We start from the raw sequence: 25,899 nt of genomic DNA, 5'->3' as shown, positions 1-25,899 counted from the left end.
AGCCCGCGGTGGCTCCGCCCCCCGGCCCGGCCGCGCCAATCGCGGGCCCCGCACCTGCGAGGAGGCGCCGCCCCGCCCACCGCGGCGTCGGGAGCGTCCCCACGGCGTCGAGTCCGCGCGGCGGGAGCGGAAGCTGCGTCCAGACCACCCGGCGCCCAGCCCCTCCGGCTCCTCGGCTGCGGCTTCCGGCCCCGGGACTCCCGACCCTCGACCCCCGACCCCCCGGGCGGCCCCGCCGGGAAGGCGGCGGCGGCGGGCCCGCGCTCCATGCCGGTGTGGTGCTGCCGCTGCTCCCTCGCCGGGCATTTCAGGTGACTCCCCGCCGAGAGGGGCGCGGGGACGGGCGCGGGGAGCGGGCGGCGGGCGGGCGGGCGGGGCGGGCGCCGCGGCCTCCCCTCCCCCCGCAGCCGCGGGCCTGCCGGTCACGCGCTCGACCCCGCAGGCCCGAGGCCGGCGGCCGCGCGGCGGCAAAGTTTCCGGGGAGGGCGGCCACCCTGCCCCCGAAGGTTTTCTTATTTCTCAAAACACCGCCGGGAAGCCTCACGAGCCGAGCGCCCGGGACGGCGGCGGGGGCGGAGCGCGGGGCGGGCAGCGGGTTCCGGGGTCCCGCCGGGCGCTCGGCGCCTGCGGCCGCGGGACCCGGGGAGATGCGCGAGCGCGGGGCCGGGCCGGGCCGGGCGCGTCCGGGTCCGGTTCCGGCCCAGAGGACCTTCCTTCCAGGGACCGCCGCGCACCGACGCGCAGGCTCCGCCCTTTGAAAGCAGAGGCGACTGTGGTCGGCAGTTAAGTTGGCTCATAGGCAGGATTTAAGGGGCCCGTGAACTTGGATGTAAAGAAGGTACAGCCGTATTTTCGCTGAATTTTAACAACCAAAATCTCATACTCAGTTACGAAGAGAAGCAACAAATCACAGTAGTATTTGTGACTTTGTCACCGCAGAAACCACAGGTACTTTCACGTTGCAGCCGTTGCACCTATCTAGAAATACTACTTACAATGTCGTGCTGTTTCTTCAAAATTACAGTACTCATTGCACATCCGCGAACTTACCTGGCAGAAGCAGACGCGCAAACCTTTTTATTGCCCTTCGCAGGGGTAGCGATTTTTATAAATTGAAGGCAACACCCTCCACCGGCAGCTACAGTGAATCCTATTCGTGCTAGCATCAGAAAGAATGAAACACTTAGGGATAATTTTAACAAAAAGGAATGTAAGACTCGTACACTTACAACTACGAAACGCCACTGAGAATAATTAAAGAAGACCTAAATAAATGAAAAGGAATCCCATTTAGTGTAGGGATTGAAAATCTTAATATGCACCGTGGGGTATAAGTAGGTTTACAGTTGTGACTATGCAAAACAGTTTATTCTTGTTTTACAATTTATTAATTACTGTGTTATTTTCCATACAGACAACTGTAAACCTGCTTTTGCCCACCCTGTATTTAAGATGGCAGTATTTCTCAGTTGATCTAAAAACTCATTGCAGTCCTATTAAAACCCTAGCTGCCTTTTTTCCCCCCAGAAAAGCATATGGAATTGCACCGATCCCAGAATAGCCAAGACAGTCTTGATTAAGAAAATGTTGTAGGATTTCCACTTCCAGATTTCAGAATTTACTACAAACAGACAGATTAACAGTGTGATTTTAGCTTAAAGGTAAACATATAATCAATGGTATAGAATTTAAAGTCCAGAGATATATCCTTACCCTTTATGGTCACTTGATTTTCCATGAGATCCTGAGACAAAGGAGAAATAACAGTCTCTTCAACAAATGGTGCCAGGACAAATACCCACAAGCAAAATAATGCAGTTGGACTCCTACCCCACACAGTACACAAAAACTTAACTCAAATGAAAAACCTAAATGTAAGAACTAGAACTATAAAACTTGTAGAAGAAAGCATTGGAGTAAATTTTTGCAGCCTTGGATTAGGTATTGATTTTTTAGATATGACACTAAAAGCACAGCAACAAAAGAAAAAATAAATTGGACTCCATCAAAATTTAAAGTTTGTGATTAAAAAGACAACATAAAGAAAGTGAACAGGTAGCCCACAGAATGGAAGAAAATATTTGCAAATCATATATCTGAAAAGGAACTTATATAAAGGATTTTTAAAGCTCAACAATAAAAAGACAACCCTGTCTGAAAGTGGGCAAAGAATCTGTTTCTCCAAAGAAGATATATAAATGGCCAATAAGCACATGAAAAGCCGTTTAACGTTAGTCCGCGTGTTGCATGAGCATGTCAATGCTAAAACTACTTTCTAGGAAGGCAATTGGGAAAGAAGGTAGATTGGAAATCAACATTAAGATCTTTCCATATTTCAGTATCTCTTTGAGAATAAAATGTATAAACCTAATTTGTTTTACCAAAATGCACAATTTATAATACTTAAGTACAGTGACTTTTCCTTAAAATATTAGGTGTGATTATTTTGTTTTAAACATACTGTCTCTAATGTACTTTCTATTAATGAGAAAAGTAAAAGAGAAACTACCTGTTCCTAGGAAATCTCAAAAAAATAAAAATCTACATATAATACTATGTCTTTGGTCATTAAAGATAGCTTTTTATTTGGGAATTGTTTTATGTAGGACTTGCCTAAAAAGTACTAAAGAGACATTAGCAGCTATTTAGGATTTCTGACATTCAAAGTGGTGTAGGTTAACATGTAGCTAAGCTACTAATTTGAAAACATTAATCAGAAGGATTTTCTCCTTTTATGGAACTATTGCCCTTTTTTCCCCTAAATAAAATCTGAATAAAGGTAGATTTTTATAAAGGCTATATTGACTATGTATCTCTTGTTTTTGTTTCATGTTTGTCTTTTTAAAAAAGGAACTATGGTGACACTGAAACTGAAGGAGAGATTTATAATTCCTTAGTGCAATATTTTGGTAATAATTTGGGGCGAAAAGTTAAAGCAATGCCATTAGTTGAAGAAACGTCTTTACTTGAAGATTCATCAGTGACTTTGCCTGTGGTAGTAATAGGTAAGTTGTTGCATTTTCTCTCTTAAAAATAGTTATGATCCATACCACATTTGGACATTTATAGTTACACAGTTACAAGTTCTTAGGATTGTATTGAAAATTAGTATTAGGTTTGATATCTCAAAACAAACAATAACGAGATCTTTGGAGAGAGTAATTGGTTATCTGATTTAGGTCCTGTGTTAGAATGCAGCATCCATTCATTAAGGATTGATACTACTCTGTTATTTGAAAATATTATCAGTTGTGTTGATTATATGACAGCCTCCTGGGAATGATGGCAACCTATATTTTGTTTCAAGGTCAATGGGAATGAGAGAAAAGTCCTCTCTAACTGGCATGTGGGGGATTCAGTAAAGGAAAGAAGGAAAGGAACAGATCTCGATAGTTTATCCTAGATTCTCCAGGGAAGGCTGGAGAGGAGGTTTTGCACTGGTTCCCATCAGGGTGTCCTGGAGACCATACCTTGTGTATCATTGTCCTACCTGGGTCCACCCTCGTGTTCCGTCCTTGATATCTCGGACCAGAGGAACCCTGGCTTGTTCTAGCTTGGCTATAGGACAGTCGGGAAAAACCACCTTCCTCTGTACCTGCCCACTTCACTCTCCCGCAGTCAGTCTACTCCTGTTTGGCCTCCGCTAGCCAATGAGTGTAACTTAACCCAATGTATATAGGGCCATTACCGTTGGCAATAGCACCACCAGCCTGAGCATGAAGAGCTAATTTCCTCAGTGTATGTACAGTGTTGGTTTTCTATTGTACGGATGTTTCACAATTTGTTTATCCATTCACTAATTGAATGACATCCTGGTTGCTTCCAATTTTTAACAGTTATGAATAAAGCTGCTATAAATGTGCAGATTTTGCATGGCCTTTTTAAGTTTTCAACTCATTTGGGTAAATACCTAGGAATGCAATTGCTGGATCACTTGGTAAGACTATTTTATAGTTTTTTAAAACTCATTACCAAAACAGAAGGTCCTCTAGATTTTTTCCTATGTTATCCTCTACAAGTTTTATAATTTTGTGCCTTTCTTTTACATCTATGATCTGTTTTGAGTTCATTATTGTAAAAGATACAAGGTTAGTATCCAGATTCATATCTTGGCATGTGGATATGCACTTGTTACAAAGACTTATCCCCCTTGGGTTGCCTTTGCTTTTTTGTCAAAAATAAGTTGACTGTACTTGGGAGGATCTACCTCTGGGCTCTCTGTTCTGTCCATTGATTTGTCCTTTCATTATTTCCATACTGTCTTGTTGACTAGCTTTATAGTAAGACTTGAAGTTGGATGGTTTGTCTTTATTTTGTTCTTTATTATGTTGGCTTTTCTGGATTTTCCATGTTTCCATTTAAACTTTTCCTATCTGTTTAGGTATGCTTTGGTTTCTTTCATCAAAGTTTTATGGTTTTCCTCATATAGATCTTACGTGTACTTTTTTTAGATTTATACCCAAGTGTTTTTCTTTTTTGTGCCAATACAAGCAGTGTTGTATATTGCATTTCAAGTTCCACTTGTTCATTGCTGATATATAGGAGAGCAGTTGGCTTCTGTATATTAACCTTGTATCTTGCAACCTTGCTATAACTGCCTGTTAGTTCCAGGAGGTTTTTTGGGTCAGTTCTTTGGGATTTTCTACATAGATAATCATGGCATTGTGAACAAAGACAGTTTTATTTCTTCCTCCCCAACTTACATACCTTTTATTTCCTTTCCTTGTCTTTATAGCATTATCCAGGACTTCCATCAACATGTATGTTGGGGAGGAATGGTGGGAAGAGACACCCTTGTCCTGTTGTTGATCTTAGAAAGTACCTAGTTACTCACCACTAAGTGCAGTGTTAGCCGTAGGCTTTTTGTAGATATTATTTTTCAAGCTGAGGAAGTTCCCTTCTATCTGTAGTTTGCTGAGAGTTTTTATCATGAATTGGTGTTGGATTTTGTCAAATGCTTTTTTGTACCTGTTGATACTAGGATATTTCTTCTTTAGCTTTGTCTCTTTTTGATTCAAAGAAATTAGCTCTTTTCCTCAGATCTTAACTCCCCCTACTTGACATTTGTTGATAATTTTTCTGAAGGCAAAGGTTTATTTTATTGTTTAAAGGCTTCCCACTCCGGCATTGTAAACAGAAACATTACCCACGTTACTAATACTCTTATGAGTTTACTATTCATATTTATATCTTTGCGCTTATTTGGGACAAAGTATTAGGGAAAGAACAGGTTTTTTCCCCTCTGGCTAGCAGTTGTCCCAGTTGGGTTAAATTTTTGATGGATGTAGATAACAGAGAAGTGGCAGCCAGACTAAAGGAACTACAGAAACAGAAGTAGTTCAGTGAAAAATGCAGTTTGGTTTTAGTTAAAGCGCATAAAAATACAGGAAGGCAGTATTAGGAGATGGGACTGGAAAGATGGTTGAGACTGGAATGTAGAGCACATTGGGTCAAAAACAAGCAGTTAAGGCCTTTAGAATAGAGGGAGCAACACGCTGAAGACCATATGTTACCAAAACTTATCTGAATGTGAAATGATCTGGGAGTAGGTGAATCAGGAGGAGACATAGGAGGAGACTTGTCTTCTGAGTGAGAGTATAGGAATGAGAATAGCAAAGATGGATATAGATGCCAAAATAGGGTTAGAACCAGAACGTGGTTAACAGGATTTTGCTTGTACACACGTTGGGAAGGGATGGCGTTTAGAAGGAGGGGGCACCTAAATGAAGGAATTTGCTTTTGAATACATTTTGATGAAGTTATTAGTGGGTCTGTCAGATAAAGAAGGAGCCTATGGAAACCTGGGGTATGTTTTTGGGGAAGAGGTCAGCCCTAGAGGTCTAAATTTGGGAGTCAGTAGCATAGAGAGTTGAAGCTTTGAGTAGTTGAGACTCCCCACAAAAACCAGGTGTGAAGGCAGAAGTAAGAATCTTGTGAATAACTGGTTTCCAGAGTTTAGAGAAGGCAGGATTGGCGAGGAAAAAGCCACCTGTGACACAGGAGGACAGCCAAGGAATAGGAGTATTGTGCGTGACATGCCCTCGCCACCCTTCTCTCTTCTTTAATAGGAAATGGACCCTCCGGGATCTGCCTTTCTTATATGTTATCAGGCTACAGACCATATTTATCATCAGAAGCAATACATCCAAATACAGTCTTACATAGTAAATTACAAGAAGCAAGACATCTTTCCATTGTTGATCAGGTATTATTTCTTACATATTAATGCTTTTAATTTTTTTATACTGAAACAATATTTGTTCGACAATGCTTATGAAAGCATTGTTTCTTAATTGAAAACCCTTCTAGTAATACTTTCTATCATTTTTATTTTAGATTTGTAAATACATTCTGCTTAGTTACTTCTATTTATTTTCCTGAGTTAGTAAGAGCAGAATTTCCCAAATGATTCCTGATAAAGTTCTAATGGGTGCCCTGTGCCCTTTTATTGCTGCAGTGTCACTGCAGAGATATTAAGGCATGTTAGCATGTTAAAGGCATCTTCAAATTTTGCAGTAAAAGGATCTGATTAGACATGTTGAAACCCAACCTTTCTTAATGTTTATTTGACCAAAGAATCTGTTAAGATCTCATGGAACATCAGGGTTGTACAGCACACCGTCTGGGAAATGCTGGACTAGAGCAGTGGCCTTCACTTTTATTATCATAGTGCTGGCTTGTGTTTTTCTTTTTTCAAACTCTGCCTTTTTTTTCTTTGGAAAAAAAAATTCATTCAGGATTTAGAATACTTGTCTGAGGGCCTTGAAGGCCGATCATCCAATCCAGTTGCAGTACTTTTCGACACACTTCTTCATCCAGATGCTGACTTTGGGTATGACTATCCATCCATTTTGCATTGGAAATTAGAACAACACCATTATATTCCTCACTTAGTTCTTGGTAAAGGCCCACCTGGTGGAGCTTGGCATGTGAGTATACTTTTCTTAGCATTTCAGTGAATGCTAAGAAATGCTACTTCTTTTCTTAGTATTTCAGTTATTATATAGATCTTAATAAGATCGTTTTGATTCTAAAAGATTTTGACAATATATATGTTCACTGAACTTTTATCTGAAATTTTAATCCTGTGGTTAATTACTAGAAGTTAAGCCAAATTTGATTACTTATAGTCTTAGAATAAGCATTTTTTTCTGTAGTATTTTATAAGAATTATATAGAAAATATTTTAACATTTTGTATTGTAAATTTTTTTAAATTTATTCATTGTAGAATTTACAAAATTTCACAGTATTTCATACCAATATACATATTTCTCTATATTTTCAAGATCTTAAATGAAAAATGTATTTTAAAAGAACAAAGTTATATTAGTCTGCTTGGGCTGCTATATGAAACTACCACAGACCAGGCAGCTTAAACAACAGACACTTACTTCTCACTGTTTGGAAGCTGCGATATCCAGGATCAAGGTGCAGGTGTATTCCGTTCGTGGTGAGGGCTCTTTTCCTGGCTTGCAAACAGCAGCTTTCTTGCTGTGACCTCCCATGGTGGAGAGAGCATGATCTGTCTTCTTCTTATAAAGCCACTAATCCTGTCATGAGGGCCCCACCCTTATGACTTCCAAAAGGCCCCACCTCCGAATACCTCCACACTGGGCGTTAGAGCTTCCCATGGAATTTGGAGGTGGTGCAGTTTATTCCATAGCAGAGGTTTAACCAGAGAACTGATAACATTAAGAGTCTGTGCATTTCATTAGGGGCAGCAACTAACAATTACTGTTCACTCTGTGTCCTTAGCAGCCAGTGTAGTATCTGTTTTGTAGAGAGTGCTCATCCTAATATACTGTGTCTGCATGACTGCAGGCACCATGGCATACAGGTTGCATGGGGGGAGGGGGGAGCTGATTGGGAGAGAAATGAAGAGACCAAGGGACTATGTCTTGCAACCAACTGAAGAACTGGTGCAGTGGGAATAAAGTGAAGAGATTGTTGACAGAAAGTAGAATATTAGTGCTTTAAGGGTTTTGAGTCCCAGATGAGATGATTATGTGGTTGCAGATAACTTCTGACATATAATACATTCTTAACAACTCCCCTTCTGATGGTCCCAGGTTCCCATCTTGGTTCTGATCCTAGTCCCAGGCCCAGCCCGCCTCAGAGCAGTGGCAGCATGCTGCATTGTCTCCCTTGGTGATGTGTCACAGATAGGCTTCCTGAGGCCTAGCACGTAGCAAGTGTTCTGTAAATGTTGGGCAGTGATACTAAGTCCCATTCCTAATACTGGGCTGTATAGACACAGGGCCAGAGAGTTGAGGGAAAAGGAGCCGTAGCTTGAAGAGTTGGTTGAAAAGAGATCATTGAGGTCACTGGGACAGGTGCTGCCGGACCTTGGGCCGTTCTTGCTTTTTTCTGAGCAAAGCAGAAGTAAGGAGGGCACATGAGCTTGAAGGGCTCACTTCCTTAAAGGCAGCATTAGCATTAGCAGCGAGTCTGTTTTTAATCAGGCAGCCACTGCTGCTTCTCGTTCTAGAACGAGATGCTGCTACATCCCAACCAGCTTAGACTTCACGGTTATAACAGATGGGGGAGGCTGTTGTGCTGCCCATTAAAAAAAAAATCTATTAATAATAAAATGAAAAGACATCTAAAGTGTGGAAATTAATGAACTCTTTTCCTCTTGTTTAAAAGGTGAAAATAATCATTTGTTTCTCTAACATGATATTTTACATCTGAATTACCATGTTGATTATAGGCCAAAGCTATAAAATTGTAAGCATCGGGTAACGTAAATTTGTTTAGTACATATGTAACTAAATGAAAGAAGGAATATAGATAGATTCTACCAAATGATGAAAGTATTATTTGAAAGTTTACTGGAATAAACTTTGGGAGGTAATTTACATAACCACTTAGGACTTCTTTGAGCTCTTCTTATCCAGACTCTTACAGTAAACAGATGGGCTTGGTTTAAAAAACAACAACAAACATACATGTTAGTGCTTAAGTGTTTTTTTTGATTGTACATTTTTTTATCCCAATAGAATATGGAAGGCTCCATGTTGACAATCAGCTTTGGAAATTGGATGGAGCTACCTGGACTTAAATTTAAAGATTGGGTAACTAGCAAACGAAGGTAAAGATCAAACTGTTGAAGTTCTTTGAACAATGGGAAGAGAGTGTCAGCACACTTCAGAGTATTTGTGATCCTGTCTTAGGTGGATAAGATAGATGTCTGTGTCTCAAGTAAGAAGCCTCTTTGAGCAGTGATTGTGAGCTAGTTTCCACTCTGGTGTCCTTGGCTAAGCCCGGAGGGAAGGGAGGGCTTGTCCTTACGCTGGGTCCTGACTTCTCTGCTAATCAAGGATTTGTCCCATCCTTTTACACCACTGTTTCCTTTCACCCACCCACATATCCTTTCCACACCTTATTTTTATGAGTAGACATATACATTCCTGCATGCATGTCATGTATACATACCTAAACTGTTTGACTTTTAGACTAGGAGAGTATATATGATCAGTAATTTAGACAGATGGAATAAACTAGAAGTGATGGTGAGCTTGGCTACTTGAGTATAGATGAATGTTGAATAGGAAAGTCTTGAGTAACTGAGAAGAAATCTAAACTTGGGAGAATGTAGTTTTATTTTGGGGGAAAGAACCCAAAATTTAAAAAAATTGTAAAAGCCCTCTCATTTTCAAGGATAGTAAATATCAGATAGAAATTACTAATACAGAGAATCTACTCCGACTGCTCACAAAAACAATAAATGAAAGCAGGAAGTTACTTCACCTTTGTTAGCACAGGGCTGTACCACCCGAATGCTGCCTTACTGCTAGATAAAGCCCAGGTTAACCCACAGAAATTATCCTTCATTTGGCAGCATTTAAGGAGAGCACATTTAGACCAGCATGTGTAATTAAGATTAAACTTCTCCAGTATTCCTTTTGGGTTTTAAAAAAAATGATTGTTTACAGGTTTGAAATGCAAAGTTGCAAAATCAGGAAAGTTGTAAAAGTTCCTGATTTTCATAGGTCAGCAAGTGAAACTGCTCAACCTTCCTCCCTTTGTGATGTAAGAAAGGAGCTTCATGACTTAGGTACTGAGTGCTCGTCCTGAAGTGGGGACAGTGAGTATAGAATTACTGAGTGAAAATTAATCTTGTGGTAAATATCACCTTTAGTTCCTGCCTTTGCAGCGTGTTAGGAGGAGGACTGTTAGCTCTCTAGAGATTGACTCTATAACTTCTCATGTTGTAACTCTGGTCACATAACTTAAATCAGCTTCAATTTCCTCGTCTGTAAAGTGGAGATGATAATAATAGTATTTCTTAGGGTTTCTGTAAAAATGGAAGGTTAATACATTTTAAATCTTAAGTGTTACAGTCATTAAACTTGAAGAAGAAAACTTGATGAACTTTTTCCAAATACAACTATAATGAATTATGTGAAATGATTTGGTTTGTTTCTCCTGCTGCTTATCTCTAATTGGGAGATTAGGGGTGCTCATGCCCATTGCTTTAAATTTCAAGTGGAAAACAAAAGATGTACTAATGCATTTTTTCATAAAGGTATTTTATTTTTATATCTTTATGAATAGAAAAACACAGAAATGTCATATTTACTTAGATGTAAATTGATTTTCTTTGCAGAAGACTGATCTGACTTATATTTTGGTCATTGGGAAAATAGAAAGCAACTTACTAAAATTGTGTCAGGGTGGTACGATATCTTTAATAAGTATGTATATTACAGTTAGACCTGTACTATCTCAACGATTGTAATCTAATTGAGTCTATACTTAGAGCAGCGATTTTCAACCTTTTTCTCATGGCAAACATAAATTACTAAAATTCTGCAGCACACCAAAACAGTTTTTGCTGATCTGACAAAAAAATAGATACAATTGTGATTTATTCACTCCGGATGGCTATTGTGTTAGCAGTTATCATTTTTTTATTTGACAATCTAAGGGAAGTGGTCAGTGCCCCTGACTAAACAGTCAGCTATTGCATGTTATAAAAATTCTGCAGCTCACCGGTTGAAAATCGTTGACTTAAAAGTACAGAACATAGACTGAATAGTATAGTTATAAACTGAACTATTTAGATTACAATTGTGACAGGCTAAAATAGTCTAATGTTCATATATCCACATTTTAATCCCTTCATGTATTTAACAAGTTTGTTGATAAAGGCAGCTAGTCGGAAAGACACTAAGCAGGACAATAGAGAAACAGACAAGCATTAAATACTTTCTCTACCCTCATGGGGCTTCCTCTTTTTTACTAAAGTTTTCTTTCTTTGTAAGGTGTTAAGATAATCTATAGCTAAGATACCTCAGAGGAATTAAAAAGACGTAATAGCTTCCTAGGTGGAGACATAATAGTCATGGAACTAAGTAAGCGATGTTCTTGTTTTCCGTTTACAGGAACCTAAAAGGGGATCGAGTTATGCCAGAGGAAGTCGCTCGGTACTATAAGCATTATGTAAAAGTCATGGGTCTTCAGAAGAACTTCAGAGAGAATACTTACATTACCTCTGTGTCGAGGCTCTACAGAGACCAGGAAGATGGTGGTCGTGACAGAGCTATTTCAGCACAGCGTTTACAGACAGAGAAGTCAAAGTTTATCAAGAGAAACTGGGAGATCCGGGGTTATCAGCGAGTAGCGGATGGTTCTCGTGTTCCCTTCTGTGTCTTTGCTGAGAACGTAGTTCTGGCAACTGGAACACTGGATTCTCCTGCCCGTCTGGAGGTTGAAGGGGAAGATTTTCCTTTTGTGTTTCACTCAATGCCTGAATTTGGAGCGGCTGTGAGCAAAGGGAAGTTTCGTGGCAAAGTGGACCCAGTGTTGATTGTAGGTTCTGGGCTCACTGCAGCTGATGCAGTGCTGTGTGCTTACAACAACAACATCCCTGTGATTCATGTATTTCGCAGACGAGTAACTGATCCAAGTTTAATTTTCAAGCAGCTTCCTAAAAAGCTGTATCCAGAATATCATAAGGTCTATCACATGATGTGTACTCAGTCATATTCTGCAGATGCCAGTCTTTCATCTGATTATACCAGCTTTCCTGAGCACCATGTGCTTTCTTTTAAGTCAGACATGAAATGCATCCTTCAGAGTGTCTCTGGGTTGAAGAAAATACTTAAACTTTCTGCAGCAGTAGTACTGATAGGTTCTCATCCCAACCTGTCTTTTCTGAAGGAACAAGGCTGTTACCTGGGCCATAACTCGGGCCACCCAATCACCTGTAAGGGTAATCCTGTGGAAGTAGATGTGTACACCTACGAGTGTGTTAAAGAAGCCCACCTTTTTGCACTGGGTCCCTTAGTTGGAGATAATTTTGTTCGATTTTTAAAGGGAGGGGCACTGGGTGTAACACGCTGTTTAGCAACAAGACAGAAGAAAAAGCATTTATTTGTTGAAAGAGGAGGAGGAGATGGGGTAGCTTAAAGCAGGTTTACAAGTAGTTTATATGGACAGTTCACCATTAAAGACTTTTACTGTTTTTGCAGTGTGCTGGCTTGAATTTTCTGGACTTGAACTAACTGGAGGAGAGTCCGAACCAATAGTAACTATTTTTTAAAGTTACAAGAACTTGGTCTAATTTACACTGCAGTGCAGCAGTTTTCAACCTTTTTCATCTCATGGTACATATAAACTAATTAAAATTCTGCAGCACGCGAAAGCATATATTTTTTGCTTATCTGACGAAAGTAGTAGGTATCATTTTGATTTACAGAAACAGCAATAGTAATTACCATTTTTGCTCCAGTGACTTTTTTTGTGAGAGAGGGAGGAAGGGGGAGAGAAACAGCAACATGAGAATTGAACCTGCCACCTTCTGGTGCACAGGACGAAACTCGCAACTGAGCCACACCAGTCAGGGCTCCAAAGTGACTTTAAAAAATCAGGTGCCTGTACTTGTATGTGAGGATGTCTGGTACCAAGAATTAACCAATCAGAAGCAACCTTATGCAACGTGACCAATAAGATGCAATTCTATGACCTATATATATACCTATGGTTCAAGAAAGGGCGCTCACACTGGACATCTATTGTGTTGGCTGTTAATTGTTCTGTTTGACAATCTACTAAGGGAAGAGCAGTCAGTGCCCCTAACTAGTCAGGCATCGCACTTTTTAAAATTTCTTGCAGCACACCGGTTGAAAATTGTTGCTGTAATGTACCAGAGGGGTCACTGTCAGACTGAGGGAAACACTGCTACTTTGGTATACTTTATGCTCTCAACTAGAACCTTCTTTTCTTCCAAGAAGTACTTTTTCTGATAATTTTTGGTTGTGACTGATTCCAAAACATTACAGCCTGAATCTATAAAACCAAACAGTCATCAGGCCAGAAATTGTCCTCACTACATATTGGGTCATCTTGCTACCCAAAGGGTGGTCCAAACCCAGCCCCAGCTCCATCTACAGCTTGTTAGAAGTGTAGACGCTGAGACCCCACCACAGATTTACTGCATCAGAAACCGCACCTCAAGGAATACGTATGCTCATTAAAGGTTGAGACGCATGATCTAAAGAAAATGGGATATGAGGTATGTATGCTGGAGGTAGGGTGGGGATAGGAGGGATTTACAACTCAGGTTTTATTTATTTTGAAATTAACAACTGTATAAATGTAATTTATTACCAAATATGCCAATCTTTTAAAAATATTTTTATTATTGAAACTTGACAAATACTTCATATTCTTAGCCTCTAATAATTTAAACAGTCCAGTAATGTTGGCATACACTTAGACATCCAGGAACTTGCCAAGATATTTTTTTGGAGATTATTCTCTACTTAATAATTTGCAATTCAATAAATTTTGAATGGAACTACTTACCCCTGTGTGAAAACTGGCTTAATTTCTGTTTCAGTACTTCTAATATTTTAATACTATTTGGGTATTGCCAGAATTATTAAAGTTGAAAATAAGGTTAAAACTTGTCTTCCATTTCCAAGATCAATCTGAAATTTGTTCACATGACACAGCAGCTCATTCTATGGTTATTTATTGAATTGTAGGCCCCATCTTCATTTATATTTATTTAGATGTTCTTAATGTCTGCATTTCCACACAAATCCTCAGGATTTTAGTGTTAAAAAATCCCATAGCAAACAGTTTCTCTCTCTCTCAGAGTAGAATTTGTTCATCTGACACATTCCGTGTCTACTGAATGTCTAATTCTACTTTTTCTTAATATTAAAAAAATGGACTAAAGTGTCAGTATTTTTCTGTCCATCTTTTTGCAATGTTACGTACTTACGGGATCATAATTTCACCTTAAATGCTCATTGTTTAGAACACACTTGCCTCTCCAACTAGGTCAGAATTCTTACACTTCCGATAACTGTCAAGTCCAATTAAAGATTTCAGAAATGAGATTCAGTTTTAGTTTATTATAATGGTAACTTGTTTCAAATACATGTTACCTCTACTGGAAATGGTGTCGTATCCTCGGAGGACACTTGACCGAACACACACTTGCTGGCCTGTTCCTTGAGCTCTGAATGAATTGGGTTGGATGTTTTTCTTAATGTCACTTCTAAATTGAAATGACATTATTATAAAGATGGTTTCTAGGCAAGGATAAGAACTCCTGACATCCCCTTGTCTCAAAAGTTTGCTCTTACCCATCTTCCATAAAGACCCAGCAGTGGCACAAAGTACTTTTTGGGTCATTTTCCATGCTGTGCTCACAACTTACAGAGGCAGGCTTGTCAGGGTGGCAGAACCATGTGACACCAGGAAGCTTTCAGTGAGTATCCAAACCTCGTTCTGCTTCCAGGGACACCACGCACCAGTCCTCTGATAAAAAGACTAACCCTAAAATATATGACAATGTTACATTGCAAAGCTTGAAATCAAAGACATTCATTTTTTCTTACCCCTTTAAGGTAGAAAGAAAACAATCTTACTATTTGTACTTTATAGATACAGAACTCAGGTCTCAAAGCAGAGCGAGAGTGACACCCAACTCAGTAAGACCAGCAGATAGGTCTTTACCTTCTAGTGAGATTCATCTGCAAGGTTGATGGTCTTCACACTGTCTCCAGTTCCCAGTACTAGAACCTGTGGTGACATCTTCACCCCAGAGTCCACTTCATCCGGGTGACGCCGGCTCAGGGAAGACCACTGCATAATGGAAGAGAGATGTGATAGGCCTACAGTCTTCCGACCTATGCAGTGAAAGAGCGCAAGGTGCACAACACCCATCGTTTTCATAGGAAACTATTTAAAGATGATATGCAAAGAAGTTTGAATAGGCATTAAAATCTGGAGAGACTCGTAAGAAACAAGCATCGAGGATTTTTTCTGATAAATTGAACCAACAGCTGGGACAGGTGGGAGATTTTTAATCCTTAACCTTTTATACGTTTTTTAGGCTGATGAACTGTGACTATTAACTACTCAAGGAGTAAAAACCAAATTCAAGAGTGAAAAAAATTACCATGAGAGATGCGATGACAAAGACTGAAAACAACAAACCACACTACTTGTCACACACAAAAGAAATGGAGTTTTTTGCGTTTTATTTAACTAAATCGGGCCGCAGAGTATCTGTAACTCCAATCCTGGTATCCAGAGGAAACAGGAAGGAATGCTGAGGGAATGTTTTCCTGCGGCGGCTTCATAAAACCCTTGGCTATCTTCTCCTTTTTACACTAGGATTGTATCTGCAAAGAACGAAATGGGTTAAGTAATATCTAGATAAATGATGGCATTTCTTTCACTTTTAAATTTAAAGGGTTTTCAAAATAGAGGCACACGTTAGCAACAGGAGAATACCATGTCCTTAGAACCAGGTACTAAGCACTGGCATTTTTCCATTTATCCTTTTGGTGTTACTTTAATGAAAATTTGCTAAAAAATACAGCAGCAGCAAAAAAAAATCTTATGAAAGTATTAAAATAACAACAAAAAAAGTTTAAAATAAATGCATGTTTATACTTATTCCAGCATGGCTTTGGTTTCTCCCCTCCCTCCCCAATTTAAAGTATACCATCTGCACAAAAGAGCAATAAATGAGCCTAAAATATAATTACTTCACACAATTTTCTACTATAAGAACTGTAGCTGGTCAACCAGGTTGTCTCATTTGACTACTTATGAAAAATCAGCACTGTCAACATTCTGACCAATGACTCATATTGTTGATAATTAAAACAATCAAATTGGCTGTAAAACAGACTCAAAACTCTACCACTACCTTTGTTTTGCCTTTAAGTAAGTTTGGGAAAATGTTACTCTCCCCGAACCAGTATCTACCTACAACAGAGTATTTTATGAGTATTTTAAAGTGAATTACTATAAGGTTTGTTGGGCCTGTTATAAATACTGAAAATGTGTTAAGTCAGAATTAAATTACAATCACCCATTGTAACTCTAAGCCTCCCACAAAAACCTGCTTTGAACTTCTAATCCAGCCTCTTATTTTTATACTTGTGTCAATTAAAACTCAACAAATGGTCTTGTATTTTACTTGTCTTAATTCAAAACCCATTCATTCATAACTCGATTCAGCTGAAAATCTTACACATTTACCAGCCAAATTCCCCCAGCTCAGGAGCCTTTGAGCTGAGTGCCCATACATATTTTAAATACCCTGTGGTACAGTACAGAGTCAACCCCAAACTTCGAAGCTATATCCAGCAACCCAACTAAGGTGCTCACATAGATAAAAGACGTACATATGTTTTAAACAAAACATTCTTTAGGTGAAAGGACTAAGTCTAAGAACAAAAGAAAAACAAATATTTAACTTCTATGAGTAGAACTGAATTTTACATCTCTCAAGAGAAAGCTGAAATTCAACTTTACCTAAAGAGATCATCAGCAAGGGACTCTTCTTTTGCATGCTGATTTTGCACCTGTGAAGATAACACACTTTCAAAGGATTGCTCACCTCCCTGGACTGCTCAGCTGCTCTCCTACAGCCCCTGCTCTGGTTCTCTCAGCCCTTCTCTCTGCTTCTGCTGCGTGATCCTGAGTCAGTTCCTGAAGTTTTCTTTGATTTAGTACATTTTCATTCTGTGCACTGAACATAATTCTTTGAACTCTATCCAACCTGAGTGGACTTTTGAAAGATTGTGAGATGTAGTTCTCCCAAACCCTTAAAAAATGCCAGTCACATGAGGATTTCTATTTAATACCATCCTACTTAATGTTTTTACTAAGATATGTAAAATAAAGCTGATGTTTCCTTCCTGATTTTTCTTTACTGTATTATAACTTTAAAATCACCATCTCCTGCTAGGAAGGCTTTAAGAATACTTAGGATAGTAACACTAGCAGCTTTTTGACAGCTGCTTGGTGAAAATCACGTGTCTTCCCATGTGTGTGCTAGACTCAGCTATACCCGTGAGAAACGTGACGAGTTAATTTCATTTAACAACCCTACTAACCTCCATTTCCTGCCTCAGCCACTCTTCTAATTCTGTATTCTTTCGCGCATGATGTGCTATGAGATCTGATCCTCCAATGATCTGTGGAAGTTTTCCTGCTCCGGGAAACTGGACCTGTTAAGTAGTAAGGTTAACAAATTAAGACCATTTTATAAAAAGCTTTAAAAAAGCAAGGACTGTAAATTGTGCAATGCAAGTGCCAAAGACGTGTACACCCTGTAAATGGCAGTGCATGAGCCGGAGCAGTAACCGTGAGAGCCCTGCTGTTGCCCTGTTTTTTGTGACTGTTATGCCCAGATTTAGATGCATAATCACAACTTGTGCACAAAGAGAATTTAAGGTTTTGAATCTGGGGGTTTTATTCAAAAGTGACATCAGCACGTCATCCACCAATTACAGCAACTCACGGTGACACCCTATAGTTTAAAGTATCATACTGTGTTCTAAGGATTTCAGAGCTGGAGTCCTTTCCAGCACTTGTGGATGCTCACATTTGCACAGCCCTAGCAAGGGATGCTAGAGACAGCAACAGTTCATACTTTTAATAGCAGGGCACGTATGGGAGGCAACCGATTGATGGCTCTCTCTCCCTTTTTCTCTCTCTAAAATCAATAAATATATCCTTGGGTGACAATTACAAAAAAAAGGTGCCCCTGTGCTCTTCACGAGCCTCAGCTGTGGGGAGGGAAGGGTACGTGAGCCACATGATGGAGACATCCCATCTGTCACGCCTCCTTTTTTTTCCTTATATATATCTTTATTGATTTCAGAGAGAGGAAGGGAGAGAAAAAGAAACATCAATGATGAGAGAGTCGTCACTTATCGGCTGCCTCCTGCATGCCCCAAACGGAGATTGAGCCCACAACCAGGGCATGTGCCCTGACAAGGAACCGAACCGCAATCTCCTGGATCCCAGGCCAATGCTCAACAGCTGAGCCACGCCTGGCCGGGCCTTCACGCCTCTTAAATGGAGTTCAGAACCCTGCAGGGCCTGCCGAAGGAGGCAGAAACTAATTTAATTGAGAAATGTTACCAGCAGCTCACATGAGAGAGAAAAGTTCCCACACCTCGTGGCCACAGCAAGAATATCACAGATCATGTTCCAGGGAAACGCTGTTTCCACAGAAACCGCTTTAAAAAAAATTACTCCAAGATTCTCATCAAATGCATAAGCAAAAGGCAGCGTCAGCAGGTTTACAGATGGAAGCCAATATCCTGGATAGACAAGAATCAGGTGAGCACACAGATAAAATAACGACCTCCTAAGTTCCTAGAAGGGGAGGAACGAGGGCCTGATGGTAATGCTGAGTACATGTTTATATTTTATTTCCTATATGCATGTAATCATAAAATGCCTAGTTTTCTTACTGAATGTGCTGTTATTTTCAACAAATCTGTTATCTTCATAAAGTCCTGTGTTAAACCCTTCAGGTAGTCACAGATCAATGTTAGAAGTGAGAGGACCCCATCAATACAGCCAAGCACCTGCTCGTTATGGTGGGAAAAACCACGTAAACACGCACTGGAAAGACTAGCTGTTTTATATATTAACTCTAAGTTCATGTCTTAACTGTTTAAAGCAGAAGAAACCGCATCCGTTTTCAACATGAACTGCTTCTACTACTGGTCAGCATCAGCAGTATTTCTACAACCATTTCAAACACTGCTCTCTCGTGATGTTTGTTACAGAAATACGTACCTTTCTGAATTTCTTGAAATTCTTCAGTCGACCATAATCACCATTCACACTGGGTGCACTTCTGGAGGCAGAGCTGCTCACCACCAGGGATCTAAATTCAGTCAGTAACACCCTCCTGGGAGGCGACTCGCCACCATCCTGGAGCCGGTCATCGTTCTTACGCGGGGTGAGGTGGATGGACAGCAAGAAACGAGCAAAAGGAAAATCACTTGTCATTGAGGGATCTAAACTTAAAAAGTCCAAATATCTGAAAAAACAGTTAAGAAGGTTTATTTCTGGCATCTGAACTTTGTATTTGGAATCAAATCATATCTATTTCAAAACCAGAAAATTATTTATTCAAGTGCTTTATAACTTTAGAAACATTTATATCATACTAACCTGTAACAGGAAGCATGTAGTATTTTAAAAACCATATAGTATCTTAAATTTAGTAGTCTATTTTAATAAATATCATGTCAATGAACAATGTATCTTATATATATTTTCTTGGCAAGAAATTCTGCTGCTTCTCATTAAAACCGCACTCCAAGATTATTATACAATCCATTCCACAAGTTCTTATCTACACTATTTAAGCTTTCTTGGATTTTCAATAATTGTCTTTTTTATTGTTTGTGACACTTCAGAAAAGTCAATAATTAATTCTGGACACACTACCTTCTGAACTAAAAGCCACTTTTTCACTCTGGACTAATAGTTACTAAATCAGCCTGAAGATTCCCTCTTGGGGCCAACTGAGAGTCTCTGTATCATTTGTTGTTAACTAACAGTTAGTTACACATCAACACTGCTACAGCTGCTCACCCGACCATCTCAGTTTTTAAACTGCTTCATATATTTTCATAGGGAAGCTGCTAACAGGACTAAGATATAGACAGGCAGGGAGAGAAGAAAAGACTCATTGGGTAGTGACAGACTATAATCAGATCTAATAAAATAACAACAGCCTCATACTCTGGTGCTGTGTTTTAGAGTTTAGAAATTTTCACATCCATCATTCTACTTGATAGAAACAACAGCCCTGGCAGGAAAGTGTCGATTTTATAAATGAAAGACTTGAGGTTCACAAATGTGAAAATAACTTGTTTGAGGTCACTGTCTATGGAGTAGAGGGCAAGGAATTACACCCAGGCTTTTCTCCATGTTCTGTCTGCTGTATCGTGGTTATAAGGTGATCCACCCATTTCCAGAGGAGGCACAATTATGAGACCTAAATGCAGAAAGAGACTCAATCCTAATAATATACAATGACAGATATGAGATGATGGTCCACTGAAGTCAAGTCTTTAGAAAAAATAAATAGTTTACTCACAGATGATTCTTCTTTAGTTGACCACAGTAATTCTTTCTTGATCTCACATTTCTTCCCATTTTCATTTTCTTGCTAAAAAAAAAAAAAATTATTCAAAGGAGTTATAAAATGGTACCTTTCTAAAAACCTCAGTGATATTCATGCCCCTGGCCAATTATTGACTTTCAAGTATCTTTTCTAGAGAAACTACGAGATGGGAACAGGAATATATGTAGGAAATATACTGTAGTATGAGTTAGTCATAAGAGCAAAGAGCTGGAAGGAATCTAAGTTCCTATAAGTTATATAGACGGAATATTTAATAATAGAAATGATCGTAAGTGCATAAAAATGGCTACAAAATTACATTAACAGTGGATTCGAGTTTGTAAAATATGATTTAAAAAAGGAAACATCAAAATATTAACTATAGTTATCTGCAGACAGGATTATCAGCAAATTGTCTTTTTTTTATTTTCCATATTTCTACATTATATATTACTTTTACAGTTAAAAGTAAAAACACTTTTAAGGGATTCTATCTATGCTTAGAATTGAATTTTAAGTCACCCTTAATCCAAGAGGAAAGAAACAGTTACTTTAATTATTCAAGATGTTCATCTGTAATTAACTGGAGACTGCCTTGTATACAATCACACTCTCCTTTCACATTCCTATGTCCAGACCACATTCTAAACAAAAGCGATTACACAGATGGCTTTCTGTGACTAAAACCACAACCACTTCCAGCCAAACTGTGGCCACTGTGAGCAGTGGACCAATCTTGGAGAAAAAGAAAAAAAAGGCTATTAAGAAAAAAGATTAACAGGTAATAGGACAAGATAATGAGAGAAAGGAAACAGAAATATATCAGGAAAAATCAAAGAAACACAGGAGGAAAGGGTACCACCAGGCAAATGCATTTCCAAAGATGTGGCCACAGTAACGTAACTGGGGCCTGACTTTCTAAAGACTAAACACTGATAATAGTACGAGGCCCAGACGGAGTTTCTGAGTCAGGCTGGAGCTAGTGGGACAATGTAGATTCACATGATTTTGTTAAACTTGGCTGGGACTCACCCCTTGGATCTCACCGCATGCCACACTAGGCTAACTTAGCTCTCCACTGCACTGGCAATTGCTCCACAAGGGGCCACTTGGTTCAGTTAATCTCTTGGTAAAGTCAGAGCTAATCTTCAATCTTGACAATAAAAGCCCACTCTGTCTTACGTTCTTGATCTGGCTAGAGGGTGCCTCAGTGTCCATTCCTTCTCCTCCTCACAATGACGAGTTCGTGAGGGATGACCGACCACGTGTCAAGTGTAAAGCATCTCCCAGACTCTCCTGGAGACAGAGTGAGGGATGGATGGGAGTGGTGTAGCCCATGACTCAATTCTGGCCAACAGCCCAAGATATCAAGTAGGGTTTCTGAGGAAGCATTAGAAAGCGGAAAGGACTTCGTGCTGTGCTCTCCCCACCGTGCTTCCTCCGTGGAACGTCACAGCGACGACGGGAGCAGGAAGGCAGACTCCTGGGAAATCAGCAGCATGGAACTGCCAAGCAGCTCTGCTTACCTACTTCTGGGCTTCTTTTTATAGGGAAAAAAATAACCATGTCTTATTTAAGCCACTGATTTTAGAATTTTTAAAGATCTCAAAGGAATTCTAACTAATACGAGGGAACTTTTTCTGGGAAGAAAACTGGATGTTCTGAGTTAGGACCTCTGGGGCTCTCATCTGGGAAGGGACATCTAAAAAGCTCACCAGGTGATTCTTGCAGTTGCTCCCCAAGGGCATCTGGGATTTACTCCTAAGGAATAAGTAATGAGGACTCTCTCCTTCGTGTGGAGATGCCAATATATAGGCTAAACAGGACATATACTTTTTCTTTCGATAGCACTTATCCATTTACATAGTGCTTGATACACACCAGGTTTTCAACAACCACTGTACCTCCCAATCACTTAGTCCCGATCCTTTACTAGGTCCTATCCTCACCCAGTAGCCGTTTATAGGTGGGGATGACCAGGCACGGCCACGAATGAGAGCAGAGCTAATGGACCTGGGTGGGAGATCAGAATATTAAGTTTTGATTTCATGAGATCTGTGCTCTCACTCACCTAATGAGCTAACTTGTCTACAGATAGTAGGCAATTTACTGATGCATGAAATAGGAAGTAATATGAAGCATTTTCTTAGACCAAAGTGGGCAAAGACATTTATCAACATGTGTGAAAATAGGACAGGACATTAAAGACCAAAATGGAAAAAAAAAATTCCTAGTGATGTTTTACATGTTTTATCCTAAAAATTTATTTTGTAGGTACTTTGTTTCACTACCCACCCTCATCTTTGTCTTCACTTCCTGTTTTAAGGCATCTCCTGTACTTACATTCATGGCCAACGTCTGACAGAAGAGCACAGCCTAGAAATCCATTAAACAATGAACAAGTTTCACTTGCTGTCATTTCTTACATACTGTCAGAGTCACTGTATTTTTAACATCTACCTTATCAACCCACAAACTCTTATACTTAATACTGACTATTGAAGATATTCTTTTCAAGGAAACTAACAGATGCTCTCACTGTCAATACAAATATCTAGAACACTTTTTAACATTCTAAGTTTCTACTTGCAGTACTTTTCATTAAAAAATGTTACTTATGATGCCCGACCAGCGTGGCTCAGTGGTGGAGCACTGACCTAGGATCCAGGAGATCACAGTTCGATTCCTGGTCAGGACACATGCCCGGGTTTCGGGCTCGATCCCCAGTAGGGGGCATGTGGGAGGCAGTTGACTAATGACTCTCATCATTGATGTTTCTCTCTCTGTCCCCCTCTCCCTTCCTCTCTCCGAAATCAATAAAAACATACTTAAAAAAAAAAAAAAAAGTTACTTACAGATATTTTGTTACTTTCCGGCATTGTTTCACCATTAAAGGAGCCATTTGATTCTATATCCAATCTTGGCATTTTTCTAATTTTGGCATCTTCTCCTTCTAACTGTGGTTTTGTGTCCTTGAGTAACTCTTCCAGTACTTCATTTTCTATGGCTAAATCGTCAATTTTCCTTTTTTCTGATCCTAGATTTTCTGTAGGAAGAGACTTCCTGGCAGAAGGTCTCAAAGTGGGCTCTGACTCCACACCTGTAAATAAGCCGTCTGGGTCTTTCCCCACGGGCTTGTGCTGAGACAGATGCTGCCCCTCGTCTCTCCACACTGGGGGTGCAGCGGGCTGTGTCTGGTCTGTCAGAGAGCCAGACACTTCCCCTTTTGCCAGCTTAGACGAAGACGCGTCTGGGTTCTCCTCATCCCTTCCCCTTAGATTTGAAAAAGGGGGAAAAACAAGACAGACAATGAGCACAGCTAACTAATTCAATACTCACCCCTCCCGCGTTTAATTCACAATATGCTTGGTTTTATTAATTAACATCACTGGAAATAAAAAAGACATCAGAGCACAGTAAGTAATTCATGTACACAACACTGCTCTGAGAGGACTGACCAACCGTGCGGCTGAAACCACAAGGAGAGGTCTACCTCTGCCGAAGCAGCGGGAGATGATGACGAATCAATGTGGAGAACAAATGTAAAAACACAAAGGATTTGCTGCCAGGGAACAGCAGCTTACTTTATACTGTAGGGATTTGTGGGCAGGGAAAAAGCACCTTGAATAAAACCTGATGGGTTAGTGAGCTGGATTCAAGACAAGGGAGTCAGTCAGAGGGGCTAATCCAGAACATTCTACAGACCACATACGGCAAGTGCCATGTGACTAGGCATTTTCTAGACAACGCTGTACTGGTCATCCCGTAAGTACTGAACACTGTTCATGTCAACCACACTGAGGCCCATGGAGGAAACAAAGCTCAGTCTCTGCTCTCCAGGAGTCTACTGGTTCACAATGAGCTGGGAGAGTCAGATGATATTTTAATAATTCTCATCTAAGGTCAGGGACTGGACAGGCCAATCAAGAGGTTTTTGCAACAACTGAGGTGGTCAGAGTTGGAACCAGAGAGCTAGCAACACAAACAGAAGGAAAGGGAGGCATTTACAAGACACTGAAAATAGGAATCAAACTACTGGTTTGGGGGGACAGAGGAGAGGCAAAGTAGTGTGAACTAATGAAAAAAATACACATTCTGTCACAGAGAAGAAATGATTTCAGGACTATCATTTGGGAAAACAGCAGGAAATTCCTGTAGAAAAGTGAAGCTTAAAGGATGCATCAGGGCCAAATGTACTGACCCTCAGTAACAGCATCACAAAGCCCTGCCGGCAGGTTACATAGGATGAAAGCAGTGGTGGGAGGAAAGTGCCTTAGAAAAAGGTAAAGGGCAGGTGAGAGGGAAGAGCCAGGACGGACCGCTGCTGCCACACAACCAGGAAAGGCCGAGCGAGGCTCAGGGGCTGCATGCTGCCAACAGGCCACTCGCGCTGACAATGTGTCAGTCAGTGTCACCTTCAAGGACGCCAAGTTAAGATGAAATCTGCCCATTTAGAAATATCTCATACAGAAATGGGAGCAGTGACAATCATCCTCTTTTCTGAGAAGTTTAACAGTAGCAAGAGAATGAAACTGAGTCGAGGAAAGGTTTTAAGAAATGAAATGGAGCTCTCGATGACAGAAGGGGGCCCAGAAGACACTAAAGCTGGTAGAAACTGAGAGAACACTGACAGAGCAGGTCCTGCCTCAGGAAAGGGAGAGAGGCCTGCCAGGGAACCAGCAGGCTGAGAGGCAAGCGCAGCCAAGGAAACAACAGATGAGCTACGGCGCAGAAGGAAAAGGGGAGGGCGAGTCCATCCAGCGCAGTGAGGGAGCAAGGTGAAGGCCCAGCTTCCCACAGACTGACCGCCACTCTACAACCACATAACAAACATCGGAGCTTCTCAGAGACGCAGGTGGCTGTGTGATGTACCTTTTCTTGGTGGCTGGTTGGAAGTAGTTTCGGATAGAGTTCGTCTGCAGCTGCTGGGAAGCCCGATCTCTACCTCCATTTACACCTGGGAGCTTCACTGGTGAGAGCTGATAGTTTGGGATTTTTGTCCTAACTAGAACATTTGCTCCTACAGTAGTATTATCAGAGCTTATTTTGGGGGATTCCTTTACAGTGGATGTCTCTTGTGAAGGCATTCTGAATTTTTGTTCCATTCTGGAGATTTTTGTTTCTTTTGGCCTTTCACTCAAATCCATACTGTAGCAAAAGGAAAGAATGCAAGGCAATCGAGTTACAGCAGTTTTTATCCAGAAACGAAGTCCTTTAGGTAGTACTAATGCAACAAAGCTTGAGAGCATAACTATCTTTGGACAGTAATTCAGTGACTGTTTTACTCTCCTGTATCAGAGATGCTCCCTGAGGACAGTGACCCTCCCCTCCCCTTCCTCACCCTGAGGCACACTGTCAGGCAGGCTCTGCTAGGAAGCACCGCCAGGCACACCTGGAATACCAACCCAGTGTCCCCTTATAAACTAAACGAGGGGAGAATCCTGGATAATTTTTGTTTGGTTTAAATTTTTTTAATTATTT

General features: G+C 40.4%; 2 protein-coding genes across 5 annotated transcripts in view; one reads left to right on the top strand and one right to left on the bottom strand.

The window, feature by feature from the left end:
- The first annotated feature begins 229 nt into the window (after positions 1-229).
- Positions 230-15,799, top strand: OSGIN2 (oxidative stress induced growth inhibitor family member 2). 2 transcript variants are annotated; one of them, XR_015715762.1, is made up of 7 exons: positions 230-311; positions 2,851-3,005; positions 6,069-6,205; positions 6,738-6,929; positions 9,002-9,093; positions 11,390-13,521; positions 15,358-15,799. XR_015715762.1 is itself a non-coding variant. In XM_087825233.1 (6 exons), the coding sequence occupies exons 1-6, from the start codon at positions 268-270 to the stop codon at positions 12,414-12,416; spliced, it is 1,647 nt and encodes a 548-aa protein (XP_087681359.1). In that variant the 5' UTR covers positions 230-267; the 3' UTR covers positions 12,417-13,914. The 2 variants fall into 2 exon arrangements, 1 of the variants encoding a protein (XP_087681359.1); XM_087825233.1 differs by lacking the exon at positions 15,358-15,799 and having other exon boundaries at positions 11,390-13,914.
- NBN (nibrin) overlaps positions 13,628-25,899 on the bottom strand; it is a 25,165-nt gene continuing 12,893 nt past the window's right edge. Inside the window, exons 10-17 of one of the 3 annotated variants that reach the window (XR_015715761.1) lie at positions 25,291-25,566; positions 23,274-23,691; positions 20,392-20,463; positions 19,077-19,232; positions 17,378-17,491; positions 16,794-16,843; positions 14,979-15,649; positions 13,628-14,798 (exon numbers count right to left, since the gene is read on the bottom strand). Coding sequence is in view for 2 of the 3 variants with exons in the window: in XM_087825230.1 (XP_087681356.1) it covers positions 15,619-15,649; positions 16,794-16,843; positions 17,378-17,491; positions 19,077-19,232; positions 20,392-20,463; positions 23,274-23,691; positions 25,291-25,566 (1,117 nt within the window). In the remaining variant the exon portion in view is untranslated. Of the gene's footprint in view, positions 15,650-16,793; positions 16,844-17,377; positions 17,492-19,076; positions 19,324-20,391; positions 20,464-23,273; positions 23,692-25,290; positions 25,567-25,899 lie in introns of those variants that run through there. The other 2 variants (XM_087825230.1, XM_087825232.1) reach the window with 2 other exon arrangements.

The sequence above is a fragment of the Miniopterus natalensis genome, chromosome 16 (genome assembly GCF_054644295.1).
Source record: "Miniopterus natalensis isolate mMinNat1 chromosome 16, mMinNat1.hap1, whole genome shotgun sequence".
Lineage (NCBI taxonomy): Eukaryota > Metazoa > Chordata > Mammalia > Chiroptera > Miniopteridae > Miniopterus > Miniopterus natalensis.
Note: the sequence above shows the minus strand (reverse complement) of the source record. Positions and strands in the feature narration are given on the sequence as shown.